This window comes from Schistocerca gregaria, chromosome 4 (genome assembly GCF_023897955.1).
Source record: "Schistocerca gregaria isolate iqSchGreg1 chromosome 4, iqSchGreg1.2, whole genome shotgun sequence".
Lineage (NCBI taxonomy): Eukaryota > Metazoa > Arthropoda > Insecta > Orthoptera > Acrididae > Schistocerca > Schistocerca gregaria.
In genome coordinates this window covers 483,798,775-483,822,821 of record NC_064923.1, presented here as the reverse complement: position 1 = coordinate 483,822,821, position 24,047 = coordinate 483,798,775, and the positions used below count along the sequence as shown (strand labels likewise).

General features: G+C 38.9%; 1 protein-coding gene across 4 annotated transcripts in view; it reads left to right on the top strand.

Moving 5' to 3' along the window:
• The window catches only part of LOC126267060 (cadherin-23-like), a 458,700-nt gene that overhangs the window by 287,592 nt on the left and 147,061 nt on the right, over positions 1-24,047 (top strand). For all 4 annotated transcript variants that reach the window (XM_049971900.1, XM_049971901.1, XM_049971902.1 and 1 more), the window contains 2 exons: positions 6,114-6,262; positions 19,336-19,652. In XM_049971900.1, coding sequence (XP_049827857.1) covers positions 6,114-6,262; positions 19,336-19,652 — 466 coding nt within the window. The remainder of the gene's footprint in view (positions 1-6,113; positions 6,263-19,335; positions 19,653-24,047) is intronic.

Sequence of the window (24,047 nt, the reverse complement as noted above, 5' to 3'; positions counted from 1 at the left end):
AGGGGGATTGCACCCCTTGTTGTTTTACATGGCACTATCACAGCACAGGCCTACGTTAATGTTTTAAGCAACTTCTTGCTTCCCATTGTTGAAGAGCAATTCTGGGATGGTGATTGCATCTTTCAACATGATCAAGAACCTGTTCATAATGCACAATCTGTGGTGAATAGAGGGTAAGTTTCTTCTTCAGCTTGCGCATTTACCACCAACAAAAACTCATAAAGTGCCATTTAGTTTGCATACTGTGACAAGTAGAGTCATCCTTTGATTATGGGAAATGGCTTTTAACACACCTTTATTAGTGATTCTTTACAATTTTGATTTAAGAGCATCCTTTAGAATCTGGTCAACCCCTGTAGCTAATTGGTCAGAGTGGCTGACTGCTGTGTGGAGGATCTGAGCTCAAACCCTGAGATTTTTTATTGGGGGGAGGACTTGAATGAGGTCCATTCAGCCTGTTGATGGAAATTGAGGAAATATTTGGATGAAAAGTAGCAACTCCAAGGTCTGCAAAGTCAACAATGGCTGTGAGAGCATTGAGCTGATCCTATGCTCCTCCATGCCACATGCAGATGATGTCAATGACTGAGTTGGTTGGTCCCGATTAGTCTGTCTGAGGCTAGAATGGCGGAGCTTCAGAGTCTTGGGCATTAGCCGAGCTTTGACGAATTGCAGGGCGTCCATCACTTAAGGCAGACATGAGCTTAAAAATCAGTTGTGTCCTCTAATCCAGGTAAGAATATTTGAGCATATTTATCACAGGATCTTTAGGGCAGCACAAGATACCTCGGATTGCATTGGATGGCGGTGTTTCATGAAACATAAGTCCAAAAACATGGGAAGAGTCTATTTAAAAAATTTTCTCTACTTTGGGGCCAGGTACCTTAAGAAAATTTACTGGATGAGTGACTTCGTACTAATCAAGTAAAACTTGAAATTTTCCTAGCAGTGACACCTGATGACATCCGTAGGCCCACAGGTTTGTCTCAGCTACCTTCAAGGGTGGTGCCCCTTATCTTAAGTAAGTAGACTGTTTTAGCAAGGGCACAGAAGCATCTGTGTCCTGAAAGTAACTTCATTGAGTGTTTGCCTATGAATGTAACTAAGTACATTTCCTGACTTGTGTCCTCAGAAAGCTGCACTTCCAACATTTTATCACCTACTTAGTACACTTCCATAAGTTGCAGCATATCTGAATCAGGATTGTTACAACATGACTCTTGCAAGTGTCCCTTTTTGCCTCACTTGTGGCAAGTTGGGCACCAATGGGGACATTTGTTGCATGTATGGCAAAGGAAATAATGTTTGCAGCTGGGCAATGGCACTGTTGCTGACAAGGTTCAACACAGCTCTTGTGACTGTTTAGATGGTCATCTACACTGGGGAGCTGGTAGAGGCTGTGTCGGAGATGACGTCCTTCATGACTAGTGCTGGAGAGCTGACTGCCACAATGTGCTGGGCGAGAGATTCATGATAAATGTAAGCTAGGTCACAGGCTAATGCCATAGAGTACTCTTTCTTTCTTTTTTGTAATATTAAACTGGGATTCAATTTGGACCTGATGATGTATTTTCTTTGAAATCTTTCAGTTGTATCTCTACACCAGGTATGCTTCCTACTATGTCATCCATATGGGAGTCTGCCCGATGGTCAAATGATGGTATGTTTTTACGATTCTCTTGCGTGAACATTTTCTTGAATGTGAAATTTAAAACTTTGGCTTTAGTTTTGCTATCTTCGACTGCCACCCCAGACTGGTCAACAAGGGATGGAATGGAAGCCTTAGACCCACTTACCGATTTTATGTATGACCAGAATTTTCTCGGGTTCTCTGCTAGATTTTTTGCTGAGGTGAAATTGTGGTAGATGTTGTATGCTTTATACATAGATCTTTTCACAGACATATGAATCTCTACTAACTTTTGCTTGTCGTTATGTGTATCTTCCCTTTTGAATTGAGAGTGCAACAGCCTGTGCTTCCTCAGCATCCACTGAATTTCATTATTTCGCCATGGTTGGTTCTTTTCCACCCTTTATCCACTTACTAGACACATAACTCCCCAGACCACAATTTACAATCTGCTTAAATTTTGTGCATAATTCTTCTACATTCATCTTACTAGAACTAAATGATGCAAATTCACTTTCTAAGTGAGATGTTAATAACTGATTATCAGCTTTATCTGGCAGAAACACTGTCCTAGCCCTCTTGATTAATTCATCAATTTTCAAAATCACAGTTGCTATAATGAGATCATCGTCGCTAGTCCCTGTCTATACTGACATTGTCAATAAGGTGCGGCCAAATTGCAGCTACAAGGTCTGAGATATTTCTATTGCATGTGGACTGCTGAACTAGCTGCTCAAGACAATGCTTCTCAATTTCTTTTGTCCAGATAGGTATGTAAAGTTTGTTTCAATTTATCCTAAAGCCTGCATCATCTTGATAATGATATCTTTATCTAAGTCAGGATTTGTCCTTTTTGACAACTCATCTATGCACAATGTACAATCATCATCATTAATGTCACTTGCCTACTGTTGTATGTGATTCAACAACTAGGCTCTAAATAGCTGCTGATTTGTCATCACTGACATTTTCTGTCTATTTCAGTGTCACACTGTAAGGTTCCATGACCTTGCCTCTTGCCAGTTCCTGTTCACACTTTTCCTTTGCAAAATGTTATGGATCTTCATAGCACATTATAGAATGAGTAACTGCTCAGACATTGTCACTATATGTAATTAATTACAAGGTGACCAGTTTCATCAACACATGATTGTCTTCAGACCTTCAAAACTGTAATATGATACAGAATATAAATTACAGGGATACATAAGAAGAAATTAAAATTAGCTGCTAAATTACAAAACACAGATATATCCAAACAATGGCTGTACATGGAGCATGAACTGCTGAATGATGACAGTCTTCTGCTGGAGAAAGCAGCACAGCTATTTCTTAAATACTGGAAGCGCCACCTACTGCTGACAGCATAATGCCAGCATTAGCCAATCAGAAATAGGTTGAAAGTATTACGTACAAAAAATTAACTTATTACTGTAGTAAATAGAACATAAAAATCATGTAGAATAATTTTATAATAAAGAAGAAGCAGTTTGTTAATGCTGCTACTGTCAAACAAATACACAAAAAACTTTAAAAAGAAAACAAGTAAACATTGCACTCATTGTATATAGGTTGCCTCTAGGGGTGTGTTGGAAAAATAACTATGATCTTGTTGGCTTCTTGTGAGAAGGTGGACACCACCCCAAAGATGAAGCAGCAGGTTGATTTCCAATGAGTTAACGAGATTTATAGGTGATGTCCAGTAGAAGACATTCCATGGATGTTTAAAGTAGTTGGTTAATATGGAGATTTACATCTACATCTACTAGTTACTCCTCAAGCCACTATAAGGTGCTTGACAGAGGGTACCATGTACTACTAGTCATTCCCACCCTTGTTCAACAAGCAAATAGAGCGAGAGAAAAATGACTTTCCATATGCCTCCATATGAGGTCTAATTCCTTGTATCCTATCTTCCCTGTCCTTATGCACAATGTATGTTGGCGGCAGTAGAATTGTTATGCAGGGGCTGGTTTTCAAAATTTTCTGAATAGTGAGCCTCAAACAGAATGTCACCTTCCCACCGGGAATTCCCATTTGAGTTCCCAAAGCATCTTTGTAACACTTACATGTTGTTAGAACCTACAGGTAAGAAATGTAGCAGGCCACCTCGGAACTGCCCCGATGTCCTCCCTCAAGCCAACCTGGTGCAGATCCCAAACACTCAAGCAATACTCAAGAATAGGTCACACCAGTGTCCTATATGCAGTCTCTTTTACATGTGAACCACACTTTCCTAAAATTCTCCCATTGAACCGAAGTTTACCATTTGCTTACCATACCACAGTTCACACATGTTTGCCCCATTTCATGTCGCTTTGCTGTGTTATGTCCAGATATTTAAATGACTTCACTGCGTCAAGCAGGCCACTATTAATACTGTATCTGAACATTGCAGATTCGTTCTTCCCACCCATCCGTATTTGCTTACATTTTTCCACATTTAGAGCTAGCTGCCATTCATCACACCAACCAGAAATTTTGTCTAACTCATCTTGTAAATTCCTACTGTCACTCAACACTAACACCTTACCATACACCACTGCATCTTCAGCAAACAACCACAAATTGCTGCCCATCCTGTTCACCAAATCATTAATGTATATAGAGAACAATAGCGGTCCTATCACACTTCCCTGGCACACTCTTGACAATATCCTTGTCTCTGGTGGACACTCGCCATCATGGACAACGTACTGGGTTCTATTGCTTAAGAAGACTTCGAGCTACTCACATATCTGTGAACTTACTCTGTACGTCCATACCTTTGTTAATAGCCTGTAATGGGGCACCATGTCAAATGCTTCCTGGAAATTTAGAAAGGTGGAATCTGCCTGTAACCCTTCATCCAGAGTTCACAGTATATCATGTGAGAAAATGGCAAGCTGAGTTTCATACAAGAAATGCTTTCTAAAACAATGTTGATTCATGGACATAAGCTTCTCAGTCTCAAAAAAGTTTCTTTTATTCAAACTGAGAATATGTTCAAGGATTTTGCAGCAAACAAAAGTTAGGGATATTGGTCCGTAATTTTGTGGGTCAATTCTTTTACCCTTCTTGTGTACAGGAGTCACCTGTGCTTTTTTCCAGGTGTGTAGAACTTTGTGCTCAGCAAGAGATTCACGATAAATGCAAGTCAGATAAGGGGCCAGTTCCGTAAAGTACTCATTATAAAACCGAACTTGAATTCCATCTGGATCTGGTGATTTATTTGCTTTCATATCTTTCAGCTATTTCTCTATGCCAAGGATACTTATCGATATGTCATTCATACGGAAGTCTGTCCAGTGGTCAGATGATGGAATGTTTGTATGATACTCCTGTCTGAACGGTTTCTTGAATGTGTAATTTAAAAGTTTGGCTTTTGTTTTGCCATCTTCAACTGCCACATCAGACTCGTCAACAAGGGACTGAATGGAAGCCTTAGACCCACTTAATGATTTTAAATGCAACCAGAATGAGATGGTAGACACTGATCTTGGACAGTTTCCATAGAAATGACCACAGACATTGATAAATGAAGCTTAGTGCAGAACCCTCCAAATATGCAGCTCTTTGATATAAAAATGTGGTATACTTTAATGTATGAAGATAATCATGTAATGATTGAAACTGAACATCTTATAATAAACATGCCTTTGTGATCTGGGCTGTTTTATAATTAATTTCAAATATTGTTTTTATTGCTGATTTACCCCAGAAATGCTTTCAAAAAATGTCACTGTAGATACAGCTCTTCCCAGAATATTGAGGAAATCTTAATAGACTCAATAAACTTTCAGAAACTGAACTTGATATGAATGCTTTTCTCCTGTGATACATATAGTTTAATCTTGTCATTTATCTCACAAACTCCTCAAGTTGTACATTTATGTACAATGAGTGTGTGAACTGAATCATAACTTCTTCATCGATTAAAACCTTGTATCTAACACTCATTCTTTGATTTTTCCAGGTGCCTGTGCTTGAAAAATAGTAAACTTATTTCAAAACCTATTTCAGCATAGAGTTTTGTCAGAATGATCTAGTTTACACATACTTTAAGATCAAATTTGTTGCTTAACCATGGCCCATTCACTCACAGATACCATATACAAACTTTGATCATCCACCAGCATTAAATTCAGTAGTTAATGTGCACTACAGACTGGCACTGGAGTAGCTGTTCGCTGCTTTGCATAACACATTCAGTGTGAATCATATGCTTTGAAGCACTTACAAATTGTTATAAATAAGAAAATTTTCCATGTTTGTACTTAACTAGAATAACAGAATGGTAATATAATAATATACCAAGTGGTTATAAACATTGTGACCAGAAGATGTCAATATTGAAATAAGTTAAATTAATACGAGATTTACACATCTAAATCTGAAATTCCATTTAATAAGTGAGTGTGAGTTTCTAGGTATTTCGTATTTTATTGATTTTCTACATTATCAACATTTCCAGCCATTAATGTATATATTTCTGTATTTTCAGGAACACTGTGCAGCTGATCATTAACGTGGAAGACGAAAATGACAATGCACCAGTTTTTTCTCGGAGCAAATATGAAGCCAGATTGCTTGAGAACCATCCAGTTTTTGAAACACCACTAGTGCTTGAGGCTCAAGATATGGACTTGAATGGTTAGTTCAGTAGAATTCACAATAATATTTAAGTATATATTTAGTCCACACATGGCTTAAATGTTTCTTCACATTCTGCTCCATTCATATAGAACAGAAAGTACAGGATCTATCTTCCACTTGACTGCGAGTAGCATGTCAATGGAGTTTTAGGTGTCCTGTACAGGGAGGATTCAGGGTGTTGTACTGATCCCCCTAACAAACAAATTAGAGGTGCTGTCTTTCACTGAAACTGCAACTGATCCATTGAGACTTACCTCATCTGTTTTGGGGAAACCCCTTTTGTCCAGTGTCAGGAGGAGACAAATGCAAAAGGGTTGGCAGTTCAAATGTATGGTGAATGATGGTCACCCTTATGGAAATGGCAACAAGAGACAGAAAAGGACTCCAGGTGCATTCAGTGTGTATGCCTGGGAGCCTCATTCAACATGTTGAAGAGGCTATTCTGGCAGCCATTTTGGGAACATGGTGCAATCAACTGCAGATGGAGGCAGATGTTGGAACAAGTGATGCCCGTGATCTGGGCTCTGAGGTCATTGTTGGGTCGTTCCAGTGACTGGCAGAAAAAGTTGAAAAGAACAGCCTTGCACATGCAGTTCAACAAAGCTCATAATTTGCAGAATTGTCCCCAGAACTGATTGTGGCCCTCTAGTGCTGAATCAAGTGGAACGAGTGATCCATAGACTTAAAAGGGTCTGTGATAAGCTAGGCTGCAACTTCCTGAACTTGCATCATAGGGCTGAGAACTGTAGGGTCCGCCTAAATAGGTCAGGTGTACACGACATGTCAGAGGCTGTTACTCAGGTAGCTGGCTGTGCGTAAGGTGCACACAAGGATTTTTTAGATTAGGCGACTCTCCTTCCAGTACAGATAATAACAGCTATAAGAGACTTGGAAGTATTAGTGTAAGATCTAAAGGAATTCTCCCCCTCCTCCACCCCCCCCCCCCCCCCCCCCCCCCTATAGGTGAGAGTATTCAAATCGTAGTAGTGAACTGCTGGATCTTGATGGTTAATTGCCAAAGCATTCTCAACAAAGTGCCAGAGTTTGAGGTGTTGCTGAAAAGTAGTGAAGTCCACATAATACTAGATACAGTACAGAAAGCTGGTTCAAAACTGAAGTTGATAACAGTGAAATTTTTGGGGAACATTGAATTATATTTTGAAAAGATAGTCAAATGAAAAAATGGAGGTGATGTATCCACCGCAATAGGTGAGAAACTCAGATCCACTGAGATAGAAACTGAAGCTGCATGTGAGATTGTTTGGGCAAGACTCAGTACCAGAAGTGAGCCTAAAATGATAACTAGATCCTTCTATCACCCCCCAGACTCATCTCCTGATGTAACCAAAAACTTTAGAGAGAACCTCGGTTCACTTGTACATAAGTTCCCTAATCATACTGTTATCATTGGTGGAGACTTTTTATAATCATCCAACAATTAATTGGGGAAATTACAGTTTTGTTAGTGGTGAGTATAATAAGACATCTTGTGAAACTGTGCTAAATACCTCCTCTGAAAACTACCTACAGCAGATGGTTAGGAACCCTACTCACAATGGAAATTATTGGATATAATGGCAACAGATAACCTGATCTCTTTAGGATATCCACATTGAAACTAGTATCAGTGACCGTGACACGGTTGTGGCAACAATGATCACCAAAGTACAAAGGACAACTAAAACAAGATGAGGAACTTGAAATTTTCAGCTTGGAGCAGGAGCATGTTGCAGAACTCTGACTCAAGTTTAAAAGAACAGCTGACCATGCACTGTGTAGATATGTACTCAGCAGAACAGTTTATAATGGGAGGAAAGCTCCATCATATATAATCACTGCAAAGAAACTTCTAAAGAAACAGAATTACTGCATAATAGGTGTAAAACAAAGCATAGGGCTACAGATAGAAAAATGCTGAATGAAACACGTTTGGCTGTCAAAAGAGCAATGTGTGATGCCTTCGATGACTATCATATCAGAATATTCTCAAGTGACCTTTCGCAGAACCCAGAGATATACTGGTCATATGTAAAGGCTGTTAGTGGCACCAAAGTTAGTGTCCAGTCCCTGTCGAATGAGACAGGAACTGAAACTGAGGGTAGCAAAGCAAAAGCTGGAATGCTTCACTCTGTTTTCAAATGTTTCTGTACAAAGGAATACGCAGGAGAATTGCCCCAATGTAATCATCGTACCACTGAAAAGATTAATGAAATAAGTGTTAGTGTCAGTGGTGTTCAGAAACAGCCGAAATCATTAAAATTGAACAAAGCGAGTGGAATACCAATGGAATGTTAATATCAGATTCTATACTGAATTCTGACTATAATCTATCGCAGTTCCCTTGAACAAAAAACCATGTTCAACTCTTGGAAAAAGGCACAGGTCACACCTGTCAACAAGAAGGGTAGTAGCAGTGATCCAAAAAACTACTGCCCAGTATCCTTGACATCACTTTGTTGTAGAATCTTAAAATGTAATGAGGCATCTTGAACAGAATAACCTCCTCATTGGCAATGAGCTTGGATTTCAAAAGCATCAATCATGTGAGACCTAACTCACGCTTTTCTCACATGGCATACTGAAAGCTTTGGATCAAGACAACCAGGTAGATGGGAATTTCTTGATTCCCAAAAAGCATTATACTCAATATTGTCAAAAGCACAGTCATATGGAATATCCAGAATGATATTTTCACTCTGCAGCGGAGTGTGTGCTGATATGAAACTTCCTGGCAGTTTAAAACTGTGTGCCAGACCGAGACTCGAACTCAGGACCTTTGCCTTTCGCGGGCAAGTGCTCTACCAACTGAGCTACCCAAGCACGACTCATGCCCCGTCCTCACAGCTTTACTTCTGCCAGTGCCTCGTCTCCTACCTTTCAAACTTTACAGAAGCTCTCTCCCAAGTTCGAGTCTCGGTCCGGCACACAATTTTAATATGCCAAGAAGTTTCATATGGGGTATCAGTTGAAATTTGTGACTGAATTGGGGACTTTTTTGGTAGGGACAACAAATAAAGTTGTCTCAGATGGAGAGTTATCATCAGATATAGAAGTTGCATTGCATATCTATGGCATTGCAGACAGTATTAATAGTAAAATCAGGCTTTTTGTAGATGGTGCAGGTATCTATAATGAAGTACTATCTGAGAGAAGATGTATAATATTCATTGAGATCTTGATAAAATTTCAACATGGTGCAGAGATTGGCAGCTTACTCTAAATGTTCTGAAATGTAAAATTTTGCACTTCACAAAATGAAAAAAAGGTACTATCCTATGACTATAATATCAGTAAGTCACTGTTGGAATCAGTTAACTGGTGCAAATACCTGAGTGTAACACTTTGTAGGGGTATGAAATGGCATGATCACATAGGTTCATTGGTAAAGTAGGCGGTAGACTTCAGTTTATTGATAAAATACTGGGGAAGTGCAATCAGTCTACAAAAGAGATTGCTTACAAATCACTCATGTGATCCATCCCATAATATTACTCAACTGTGTGGGACTAACGAGATAGGTCAAACAGAGGATATTAACCGTATGCAGAGAAGGGAAGCATGAATGGTCCCTGGTTTGCTTAATCCATGAGAAAGTGTTACAAAATACTGAAGAAACTGAAATGGCAGACTCTTTTAGGACAAATAGTTTTATCCCAAGAAAGTCTGTTAACAAACTTTCAAGAACCAGCTTTAAATGATTACTCTAGCAGTATACTACAATCCCCTATCTATCACTCACAAAGATCTTGAGGATAAGATTAGAATAATTCTGCATGCACACAGGCATTCGAACATTCATTCTTCCCACACTCCATATGTGAATGGAACTGAAAGAAACCCTAATAACTGGTACAATGGGACATACCCTGTGCCACCTCACGGTGGTTTGCAGAGTATAGATGTAGATGTATAGATCCATTTTTTCCCACTGATATTGAGAGATGGTGGGTGGAGTAATCACAGTGGTGAATGTGTGAAGAACAAAATAGTGAACCACAGTATTCTGATTTTTTAAGTAACAGTTCTATTCTCTTCTGTCATGATTATGCTATAAAAATTCCACATGTCCCATCTGTTGAAAATTGTTTTTTCTTTGGCCATCATTCATCCATCCATAATTTTTTCCCTAATATTATATGACATGTCAGAAATTACACCCACTAATAAATAATCAATTGGACATGCAGTAGATCTTATACTAAAGTTGAAATGAGAGGCAGTTAATACATTATGATCAGCATTCTATGATAGGCCACTTTCTCAAACATTTTTGAAAAGACTAGAAGGAGTAAAATACATCTGTAGTTATACTTGGCTTTATAGATGTGTGTTACTACAGCATATTTAAGTCTGTTAGAAAATATGTATCAAGTTATTGATTCTACAATATTTAGTCTCCCCTTCCAATACAAAACTGACACTCCCCCTCTCCCTTCCAATACCAAACTGACAATTCCTTGATGCCTCATAATGTGCCCTATCAACCAACCTCTCCTTTTAGTGAAGTTGTGTCACAGATTTCTTTTCTCCCCAGTTTGATTCAGTACATCTTCACTAATAATCCAGTCTACCTGTCTTATTATTAGCATTCGTCTATAGCACCACAATTCTAAAGCTTCTAGTCTACCCCCATTAGCTGAGTGATCAGCACAGCAGGATGCCACACCAAGGGGCCTGGGTTCGATTCCCGGCTGGGGCAGGAGATTTTCTCCGCTCAGGGACTAGGTGTTGTGTTGTCCTCATCATCATTTCATCTCCATCTCTGATGCACAAGTTGCCCAGTGTGGCGTCAAATGCATAAGTACTTGCCCTCGGCAGCCGAACTGAATGGGGGACTCCCAGCCCACAATGCTGTACACTTATTTCCATTTTTTTCTAAAGCTTCTATTCTCTTCTTGTCTGAACAGCTTATACTCTGCATTTCACTTCTGTACAAGGCTGCACTCCAGAACAATGCCTTCAGAAAGGACTTCTCGACATTTAAGTCTATATTTGGCACTAACAAATTTCTCTTCTTCAGGAATGCTATTCTGGCCATTGCTAGTCTATATTTTATATCCTTCTACTTCAGTCATCATCAGTATTTTACTGCCCAAATAGCAAAACGTATCTACTATTTCTGTTGTCTCATTTCCTAATCTAATTCCCTCAGCATCATCTGATTTAATTCTACTGCATCCCCTCATCTTTATTTTGCATTTGTTGATATTCAACTTACATTCTCCATTGCGGACACTGTCCATTCCATTAAACTGCTCTTCCAAAGTCTTTGCTGTCTCTGACAGTCGCCAAACATTAAAGTTTTCATTTCTTCTCCCTGAACTATAATTCCTTTTCCAAATTTTTCTTTGGTTTCCTTTTCTCGATATACAGACTGTATAACATCGGGGGTAGGCTACAACCTGTGTCACTCCGTTCACAACTGGTGTTTCCCTTTCATGCCCTTCGACTTTTATAACTGCTGTTTGGTTTCGGTACAAGTTGTATATAACCTTTCATGCCCTGTATTTCATCCCTGATACCTTCAGAATTTCAAAGAGCGTATTCCATTCAACACCATTAAAAGCTTTCTTGAAGTCTACAAATGCTATAAATGTAGGTTTGTCTTTCCTACTCTACCTTTCTAAGACAAGTCTTAGTACCAGTCATTTTTTCAGAACCCAAACCAATCTTCCCCAAGATCGGCTTGCTTCTGTAAATAATTCATGCTACCATTTTGCAACCATGACTTATTAAACTGATAGTTTGGTAATATTCACACCTGTTAGCACCTAGATGGTATACAAACTTGTACTATGGTAGTGTGTATTGCCTTCATGTTATCTTGGCTGTGGTAATGTATTCACTGTGCTGTTCACAGAAAGTTACCTGCATTCTTCTTTTCATATTCATAATTTGGAATTATTACATCCTTCTTTAAATCAGAGTATTTCCCCTGTCTTGTACATATTGTGCACCAGATAGAATAGTTTAGTCTCGGCTGGCTATCCTAAGGATATCAATAGTTCTGAGGGAGTGTAAGCCACACCTGGGGCCTTGTTTCAGTTTAGGCCTTTTAGTGCACTGTCAGATTCTTCTCACAGTATCCCATCTCTCCCTCGTACACATCCTCTTGTCTTCAAGTCTATTTCACTTGTCTAACCTCCCTCTATATTTCTTCCACCTTTGCGCTTTCCCTTCTTTACTTGGTTCTGGTTTTTCATCTGAGCTCTTGATGTGCAAGAAGCTCCTCCCATTTACTCCAAAGATCTCTTCAGTTTTCCTGTGTGTGGTGTCTATATTTCTCCTAGTTATACATGTTTCTATAAATTTATATTTATCCTCTAGCCATTCCTGCTTGGCCATTTTGCACTTTTTGTCAATCTCATTTTTAGACATTTGTATTTTCTTCTTCATCAATTACATTCAGTATCTCCCATAATATCCAAGGATTTATGCAGGTCCTTGTCTTTTCATGTATTCGATCCTCTGCTGCCTTCACTGTTTCATCGCTCAAAGCTACTCATTCATCTATTACTGTATTCCTTTCCTCAGTTTCAGTCAATTGTTGCCTGTTGCTTCCCTTGGAAACTCTCAACAACCCATTGTTCTTTGAACATATCCAAGTACCAAATACTTAATTACTTAATTTACTACCTTTTTGCAGTTTCTTCAGTTTTAATTTACAGTTCATAACCAATAAATTGTGCACTGAGTCCACATCTACCCCAGGATATAGTTTAAAACGTGGTTCTGAAATCACTTTCTTGCCATTATATGAGGCGTGTTTTTTAAGTAAGTTCCATTTTGAAATTAAAAAAAGATGTTCTAAGATATCTTAATAATTTTATTTTTACATGAAAGCCTGTACCTTAATCTACTTTTCTACACAATTTCTGTCAATATTTAGGCACTTGTCATAACGTTGTGCCAGTTTTTCAATACCCCCCCCTCATAGAAGTTTCCACCTGACTTTTTAACCACTGCAGCACCACTGTTTTGACTTCATCATCGTCTTGAAGACACTGACCACCCAGGTGTTTCTTCAAGTGCAGGAACAGATGGTAGTCACTGGGTGCAAGTTCGGAGCTGTACGGAGGATGATCTAGAGTTTCCCATTGAAAAGATTTGATGAGATCTTTGGTCTGACTTGCCACATGCAGACGGGCATTGTCTTGCAGCAAATTGATGCCCTTGCTCAACTTCCATGGACAGTTGCTTTGATTCTGGTGCAACGTAGGCCACCCATGTTTCATTGCCCGTAACAATTTGGCTTAAGAAATCATCACCATTGTTGTGGTACCACTCAAGGAAAGTCAATACACTGTCTAAACCTTTGGTTTTGTGCACTACTGTCAACATTTTCAGTACCCAACGTGCACACAATTTTCGGTAATTCAAGTGCTTGGTCACAATGCCATACAAAACACTACGAGAAATATTAGGAAAGTCATCCTGCAAGGAGGAAATTGTAAAGTGTCGGTTTTCTCTCACCTTATTGTCCACTTCCTGCACCAAACTTTCATTAACGCCCGAAGGATACCCACTCCGTTGTTCATCATGCACATTTGTGCGGCCATCTTATATGCTCTCATCCACTTTCTTACCATTCCATCACTCATAATGTTTTCTCCCTAAACTGCACAGATCTCACAATGAATATCAATTGCTTTTAGGCCTTTAGCATTAAGAAATCTTATAACAGCCCATACTTCACAGTCGGCGGGACTCACAGTTATTGGAGGCATCTTAAACACTCAGTACACAACGTAAACAAGGAAAAATCAGACTGTAATGGCGTCAATGCATAGATTAAGGTACAGGCTTTCATGTAAAAATAAAATGATTGATATATCTTAGCATGTCTTTTTTTTTAATTTCAAAATGGTAATTACTTAAAAAAACATGCCTTGTATTTTCCAGTATCTCCAGGTCTCTTCCATGTCTGTACTCATGATTCTTAAATCTAGTGTTAGAGATGATCAAATTATACTTTGTGCAAAATTCCACCAGGTAATTTCATCTTCCATTCTTCCCTCAAGACCACTTTTCTTTCTCTATCTGCTATTGAATTCAGTTCCCCATCACAAATAAATTTTTGTGTCCCTTAACTATCTGAATAATATCTGTTATCTCATCATACATTGTATCAATCTCATCATCATCTGTGGAACTAGTTGATGTAGGAATTTGTACTACTGTCATGTGTGTTGGCTTAATGTGTATCTTAGCAATGATAATATATTCACTGTGCTGTTCATTTGAATTAGACAACATACACACACACTCACACTCTCCCTCACTGACTCAAGCAAACACAAGTCACACACACACATGACCACAGTCTCTGGCTGGAAGCTTACTTGTTTGACCTTCTCGTTGTTGTGCCTATCTGTGACTGAACATCTTCGCTATATGGTGAGAGCAGTTTGTCCTTTTTATAATATTATGATTTCCCTTTTTAATTTTCTAACTTACCTACTCAATTAAGCATTCTACATTTCACAAGCCAAATTATAGAATGCCAGCTTTGTTTCTCCTGAAGATAACATTCTCCTGAGTAGTCCCTGCATAGAGATCTGAATGGCAGACCACTTTATTCAGGAACGTTTTATCCAAGAGGGTAAAGTAGACTTGCTTGCCCTAGATGAAAAAGAGGCTATAGTTTTCAGTTACAGCGCAGCATGATTTTGGTGGCGAATGTTACAAGGCCAAATCAGTCAATCATTCAGACTGTCACCCCTGCATCTACTGAAAAGTCTGCTGTCCCTCCTCAGGAATCACATGTTTGTCTTGTCTCTCCATAGATACCCCTCCATTGAGGCTGCATCTGCAGTACAACTATCGATATTGTTGAGGCACACAAGCCATCCCAACTCGACAAGGTCTATGGTGCATGGGGAGGCAGCTCAAGTTAAGTCAGCAGCTCTCTCAAAGCATTGAAAGATACATGATGTCATCAGAAGTCTCTAGAGACCCTACTGAAAACGGTATGAATGTTAAGTTACATCTCCGAAAGTACATAAATGCATGCTCAGTGCATCAACATCATAGATTACTTTCTACTTGAATAAGTCAACAGAGAGCATCATGTGAGTCAATATGAACACCATCTCAGGGGTCCATAAATTTTCATTCTCTCAAAGAGATTTCTCATGAGTCATATGTGCCCCATATCTCTATTACTGCTGTTGTTATAAAGTAGAAAAATAATGGAAATAATAAACCCATCACTATTCTCATAGGTCTACTGAAGCAGTAGGGACTGTCAAACTCTAAATCTTATTGCACAGAACAATCAAATGGTTCAAATGGCTCTGAGCACCATGGGACTTAACTTCTGAGGTCACCAGTCCCCTACAACTTAGAACTACTTAAACCTATCTAACCTAAGTACATCACACACATCCATGCCCGAGGCGGAATTCGAACCTGGAACCGTAGCAGTCGCGCGGCTCCAGACTGTAGCGCCTAGAACCACTCGGCCTCTCCGGCCGGCACAGAACAATCATCAAACATCTTGCTCAACTAATGCAGGTCATACATTGGAGCTTGCATACTGTAGTCAGTATCAAATATGGCAGACCTTAATTTTCATGGTAGTGCTACTGCCTTAAAACTCCAATAAAAAATGATATGCAAAATAGATTAAAATGGTACAGAAAGCACTTTCATTGTGCTCTGGAAGATGATATTTATGGTACAGTGAATATTGTAGCACTCAGTTGGCTGTATGTTGACCTAATGTATGATTGGAAAATAGTGTTTATCTGAAAAAGCCAGAGAAAACTGAAATTCAGTGGAGGTGGTATGGTGGACTAGGATTACTTTTTAAACTGGTCTGAATTTACCCTGTTTAGTGCCTCTTCCCTTTTAGGTTTCTTTTCATTTTTGGGAACAAAACAAGTCACAGGGAACCAGGTCCAGTGAGTAGTGTGGATGAAAAACTATTGCATTTTGGTTTTTGGCCAAAAACTGCCTGACACTCAATGCTGTCTGTAAAGCAGCATTGTCATGGTGCAAAAGCCAATCTCCTGATTGCCATAAGGTATGTCATTTTTTCCTCACTGCTTCACATAATTGTATTAGCACTTCACAGTAGTAATGTAGGTTGGCTTTGGTAGTCTGGAGGTTGAATTCATTGTGGATGATGTCCTTGATGATGGAAGAAAAAAAAAACATTGTCGTCACTAGGGATACCTCCTGCCTTGCTTTGTTTGCTCTTGGTGATAAAGGAATCCTCCACTGGCTGTGCTGTTGTTTGGTTTCTGGGCCATATCCATAACACCACAATTCCACAATTTTATCACCCATGATCACTTTTGTCTGAAAATCTAAATCAATTTCTGACTGTTCTTTCAGTTCCCAGAACTCACTCAAATGTTGTTTGTCAGAAAGGACATGTGATGTTTTCATATGGTCTGGAAGTTGATGGATGTCCCAGTCATGATTCATCTTCAATTGACATTTGACCACTTTTAAAATGAGAAATCCATTTGTAGACCCTTGCCTGGTTCAAAACTTCCTCCCCAAAAGCCACCTGATGTTCTGAAACAGTTTTGGTTTCTGATTTCACTAACAGGAAACAGAACCTGATATTAGCGTGTTGGTATTTAATGTCTGCCATTTAAAAATCGCTGAATACATGAAACAGCACTTACAGATACAGCCACACCAACTACAGTAACATTTCCATTAGGAAAACTGTCCAGTGAAGGCACCTAATGGGAGAATTTGGAACTAATGTTCTACCAACCACCAGTGAAAAAATATTGTTACTTTTGTTTGTGTGTGTGTGTGTGTGTCTCTTCATATAGTGATTTGGAGAGGGTCCATCACATTTAGTGTCCTAGATTATTCACAAATCTGCTCTGAGTCTCATGTAATATCTTATGAATGAACTGGTTCAGTTATTTGACAGACCAAGATGTCTGAAAATGTGCAACTACTATTCACCATTGCCAATAGAGAAGTTATATGCTATTATTTAGACAAGGTGTGATAAGAAAACTAATGGATTTTTTTTTTAATTTTGTGGGCTTAATACATCGAGTATCCATTTTTTCCTTGTTGCTACAGGTGTTCCTGATGTATGATCGCATTTTCAACTGTTTTGAATACTTAGTTTATCATTGACAGTTGAAAAGGTTCAGTGTTCATCTTTTGGAAAAGGTGGATTATAGAAGTTACATTAGATTTTGCTAAAAAATGGAACAAAGTGCAGCACCACATTCTAAATGTTGACTGTGGATTTTAGCAAATTTACAGTGTGGAAGAAGTAAAGAAAATGGTTCTCAAAAATCACCCACAGAGAGGTTGTTGATGTGTGTTTTTCCAGTGACTCTTTTGGGCATGAAATGTGTAGCACCAAAGTTTGTTCCAAAATTGTTGAGTTTCGACCAAAAACAATTGAAGTTGACAACATTCCAGAACATCTAATGAAGGTTATAACAGATGACGAAACATGAGTATACAGGTATTATGTGGAAACCCAAAGCCCAATTGTCCCAATGGAAACTGTCTGCAAAGAGCCAAGACCAAGGAACAATGTGGCAAGTTTGATCAGATGGTTCATCTCACTGTTTTCTTTGATTACAATGGGATATCACATCATGAGTTCCTGCCTTATGGTTGTACTGTCTGAAGAAAACAAGCTCCTGCTCACACCCCATGGTTGTTCATGATTTTTTGGCAAAAAACAAAACCACTATGTTGCCTCAGCCACTGTATTCATTGGGCATGGCCCCCTGCAACTTCTTTCTATTTCCAAGGCTAAAGAGAACATTGAAAGGATGTTGTTTTGCCATAACTGATGAGATAAAAACAGAATTGCAGAAGGCACTCAGCACCATAATGAGAAGTGAAGTCTAGAAGTGCTTCCAAGATTGGAAAAGCGCTGGCACAATTGTATTGTGTCTGAGAGGGTCTGCTTGTGTCTGTGTATGTGCGGATGGATATGTGTGTGGGTGTGTGTGTGCGAGTGTACACCTGTCCTTTTTTTCCCCTAAGGGAAGTCTTTCCGCTCCCGGGATTGGAATGACTCCTTACCCTCTCCCTTAAAACCCACATCCTTTCATTTTTCCCTCTCCTTCCCTCTTTCCTGACGAAGCAACTGCCAGTTGCGAAAGCTCGTAATTCTGTGTGTGTGTTTGTGTGTTTTGTTCATGTGCCTGTCTGCTGGCGCTTTCCCGCTTGGTAAGTCTTGGAATCTTTGTTTTTAATATATTTTTCCCATGTGGAAGTTTCTTTCTATTTTATTTACATCATCTTGAATGAATATTTGTACGTATTACAGGTAAATGCACATTATCAATATTGTCTTCAAGGTCATTAATAAACAACACTCCTCCCTGGAGCACACCTAAAGTTACTTCCACATCTGTCAATGACTCTCCAGCCAAGATAATATGTTGCATCCTGTCTAACCAGAATTCCTCAATCCAGTCACAAATTTCACTTATTAACCCATAAATCACACTTTTGATAATAAAAAAATTGTGGAATTGAGTCAAATGTTCTCCAGAAGTCAATAAATACTGTGTCTACCTGAGTGCCTTGCTCTGTGGCTTTCAGGATGTCATATAAACTGCAAGTTGGGTTTCACATAATTGATGATTGACGAATCCATGCTGGTTAGTGTACAGGAGGTCATTCTGTTTGAGACACCTCATTACTTTCGTGGTAAAAATATGTCATAAGACTCAAAGGATACCTGATGGTAGTTTTGTGAATCTCTTCAGTTGCCCTTTTTGTAGGCATGTGTGATCTGCTTTTTCTACCAACCTGAGGAACCCAGAAAATTGTACATTCATAAACCACTGACAGTGCACTTAAGTAAATGAAGTTGTACATTTTTAGTGAGGCAATAAAAAGTAATTATTTATTGATAGTTCGCCCATATAGTATAATTACAAGTGATTATAGATATACAAATGAGTAAAATTACAACTTCATTGCTTCTTGATTATAAAATACATGAGTAATGACTACACAGATATAAAATACAAAGAAGAATCAAATAATTTGCAATGAAATCTATTTCATATGTTGCTTTTTGAAATGATGATTTCATTTTCATTTATCTGTTTCAGGAACAAACAACAGTGACATAAATTACAGCATTATCAGTGGATATGAAAATTTTACTATACACCCAAAACATGGTCTTCTGCAACCACGTTTTCCTGTTGACTTTGAACATCTCTCCACTGATGGCCTTACAGGAATTAATGTCAGAACAATGAATGTGATCGTGAAAGCAGAAGATCGAGGGCACCCAAGTCTATCGAGTGAAGTGGGTGTCATAATTTATGTGCAAGATGTCAATGATTTTGCTCCTCAATTTGAACATCCACATTACAAGAGATCTATCCCTGAAGATACACTAGGAGGAACCTCTATTTTAAAGGTACTGAATGAAATCTGAATCTTGATGCACATTTCACTTTGTGAATCATACCATATGTTAAAGTTATAATATCGCAGTGTCACAAGCGCTGCTGAAAAATGGTTAAAGTCAAATCTTTCTAACTGGAAACAAAGTATGTTAATATGAAACACACATGAATTAAGCTGTCCGTTGTCACTTTATTGGGAAGTAATGATGTGCGGTGTCTCTCAAGATTACATATTAGGTTTTTTAATCATGCTTATGTTTATTAAACTTGTCATCCACTGGATTGCTAGATGCTAAGTTTGTTTACTTTGTAGATGAAAATATATTGCAATAAACAGCAAGTCAAATTCAGTTTTAGAAAATGGGTGCTAATAAATATTCTGTGGACATGAGTAAAAAGTCTGTACCCAATTCATTGTTAGAAAGCTTTGGAAAGACTCATTATAAGCAGTTAAGATGCTTTAAGAGACTTCTGCCAAGCATATACTCCAATATGAGGGTGTGGAAGTAGAAGAACCTGACAGTCCTAATTTTGTTTGGTGATTACAGTGGGGTAACATATTCACTTAAGAGATACATAGCACTTAGATGTCTAAATAAATCATTATTTGTAATGTTGACATTGTCAGACATGGATGGCATGAAAATTAAAAATATGGGACACTTTGCTTACTTGCATTCCATTATGGCAAGTATTTTTAAATTGCGTGTAGGCAGAAGAGAGATTTCATGTATGCTGCAACATTTTGTTCTTCCTAGTTCAGATGCTCATCCGAGATTATGACAAGTACTTTTACTGTTTTTTTGAATTGGTAATTAGATACTACTGAAAAGTATTGGAGGAACTGTTCCTTGAAAATGTCCACTGATCAACTAAATTCAATTTTGGAAAACTGAATTTAGTGTTTTGGCGTTCACTATGCTATCCCCACATTAGTGTCCGTATGGTCCATAGACAGCTGCTTTGATCTGTTTGTTTACTTAACACCAAAATTCTTACATTTTTCTGTCAGATATGCAGACAAAATTTTATGTTAAAATATGTTGAACTCTGCAAGCAAAGATTTACTTAGACTAATTTTGAGTTTATTCAGTTTTTTGGAGTCTTTTGCATCCCTGCAGTTTTGTTTGGCACATACCTAAGGCATATGTTACAATATTCTTGAATTTCATCCATTTATACTCAGCATAGTTAATTTGAAAGATGTTTGATGTTGATGATGAGGTAATCTAAAATTAGCTTCTTGTCACACTTAACACGTAGAAATATCTTTTAATCTTTCTTAATAATCTTTTGAAATCCATAGTCACTGATACTACAACAGTCTCATTATCACTGATTCTCTGCTGCGTTTTCACTGAATTGAAAAGTTCAGGCATTCTTCTAACTAGGAGATCTATGATGTTTAATGAGTCATTTCTCAGATTAACTTCTCAAGCTAATTTTTGGACAAGGCAAGTAGTACAGTATCACACAGTTCTCTGTTGATACCACCACCCCAATCAGTCAAATCCCACTGTCTATAGCTGCAAATTCGAAATCTTACCTTAATATTATAACACAATCATGAAATAATATAGGAGTAAAGGAGACCATTCTCTGACTACTAGGAGCATTGAGTCATCTAGAAGCACACAGAAAGAAGAAGAACTCTCCAGGTTTCAAACAGGACCTAAAGTAATATTCTGCCACTCATTCAACATATACCATATCCTGATCCATCTCTGTGTTACTCGCACTCCCAACCCCAAACCCTTACTACAGGGGTCCTATATGTTTAGAAGACACAATTGCAAGACCTGTACAATTCACCAACCCATCACATCCTACTCCAGTCTTTCATAGGCTTATCCTATCCCATCAGAGACAGGGTCAACTGTGAAAGCAGCCATATCATATACCAGCTCTACTGCAATTTCTGCACAGTATTTTATGCAGGCATGACCACTAACAAGCTGTCCAACAGACTGTATGGCCACTGCCAAACTGTGGCCAAGAACAAAGTTGACCATCCAGTGGTAGAAAAAGCCATTGAACACAACATGCTTGTGTTCAGTGTTCGATTTGCAACGCATGCCATCTGGGTCCCCCTGCTTCTTGCACTAGATCCTTTGCTCCTGTACTCCTTCTGACCTCAGTCTTCACTAATCCACTGCTCCCACACACTCTACCCAAAAATCTCCTCTTCCTCTATCCACCTCCAGGTTGTCTTCATGTAATTGTCACTGTGCATCCACTCTGGTGTGTCACATGCCTATCCTGTACATCTGCTGCTTCACCCTCCCACACACTACTTGCCTCCCTCTTAAGCTGCCACCTACCCCCCCCCCCCCCCCCCCGACCCCTCCTCCCATTTCCCATCTATTTATCCAAACCAAACAACACTACCACTCACCCCGGTCCACCTACCAAACTGCAGGCATCGTGTTTTCATCTGGCAGAATGTAGGTGTTTGTGTGTTTGCTCTATGCTTCTACTATTTGGTGAGTGGTCTCTTTTACTCCTAAACTGTTTACATAATCAGGACATTTACAAATAAATTTCTCACCTTTACTCGTAAACTTTTTACTTTATCAGGGCAGTTGCTAATGAACTTCTCCAAGCTTTCCTTAAAATGTTCTGTCACTATAGCTCTTGAAGGAGAATGATCTATAAAAGCACTCATTTGTGATCCATCTGTATACTTACCATCACCCAAAGTATTTCACATTTGAAATCTGGCCTAATGTGACTAGATGGTTACCATATTATTTATACCTTTAGACATGCTGCCACCACTGACATACTAGTGGTCATTATTAGGATTTTTCAATTAAATTAGTTCTGGAATCTTTCTTTGGATGGTCCTGCAGTTAACTAACACTATATTAACATTCAATTTCTCAAATCTGCAATGACAAGTAGTGTCCTCTGAAATAATTGGGGTCTAATATTCTCAATTCTCCAGAATAAGTAGGTAATTTTTATATGGCATTTGGAAGGGTTTCTTTGATTGTTCTGATGCCATGAATACAGATGATGTACATTTAAATAATCCAATCAGAGTTCTATTGTTTAGATAAGAAGGGCAAAGGCTGTGATATGTATGAGCAACTGATAACATTATATTCTGCTATTAGTGCTCTTACTGAAGACACTTGTTTCTACCCCTGATATAGTACATTGTACACTGCCCAGTGGCATGAGCATGACCACCTGTCAAAAGCCTGAATAACCCCTTTAGCAGTGTGGATTGCTGTGACATGTGCAGGAAGAGAATTGGTGAGGTTCCGGAGAGTATCAACAGGTATGTGGAGCAATGCTGACTCTAGTGCCATGGCCAGATTTCTCACTTGAGGACCCATGGGCCCAATGTAGGTAGCCCCACAGATTCTCGATTCGGTTTACATGTGGGCAGCTTGTTGGCAGTACGGTAAATTCATTATGGGGCTCTTCGAACCGCGCATGTACACTGAGAGCAGTGTGATATCTTGCATTGTCCTGCTTTTAGATGCATAGTGCAGAATATAAGCAAGCTGCAAGTAGGAATGGCCACAGTCCCGAAGGATAGATGCATACTTGTGTTGATCCATTCTACCTTATAGAATGATGAGATTACCAGTGGAATGCCATGAAAACATTCTCCATACCATAATGTTCCTTCTTTGTTTGCTTTCAGATACTTCACACTGTACACGCCAATGGCCATCTGTCCTATGGAGCATAAAATGTGATTCATCTTAAAAGTCCAGCTGCTGCCACTCTGTCGGTGTTCAGTTGTGGTATTGGGATGCAAATTGCAGCCTTTGTCATCAACGAACAACAGTCAGCACAAGTGCCTGAATCAGACACCAGCTGTGGAGGCCCATATGTAGCATGTAGCAATGGTTGCTGAATGATCATTGAGGAGACATTTTTGGTAGTCCCTGGATTCATCTGCACACCTATTCACCCATACGCATCTCTGTGGCTGCTGTTCACCCATCATCTATGGCCCGTGGTGCACCACAGTTGCCTAAGTGCAGATTTCATGTAGTGCCATTTTACCATCCAAGTATACTTTAACCACGGCAGCACATGAACAATTTACCAACTTGATTGTTTCAAAAATGCCTTCAACCTAGGCCTGAAAGCAAATCATCATGCCCTTTTCAACATCAGATAAATGTCTCCATTTCCGTATGACTGCATGAATTTCTGTATCCTCCCCTCCCCTGACTCCCCTTATATACACTACACGGCTAGTGTTGACACATGCCATCTGTGAGTGGTTACTGCACGTTGATGTCGATGGTCACAACAATGAGACTGACCTGTATCTTTGTTTATATTTTAGTCATCACTCTATTTAAATTAATTGGCTTGAAATCATTTTCTTTATATTTGTGTCAACTCTATAATGAACAATATGTGAATGAAATCTAAGG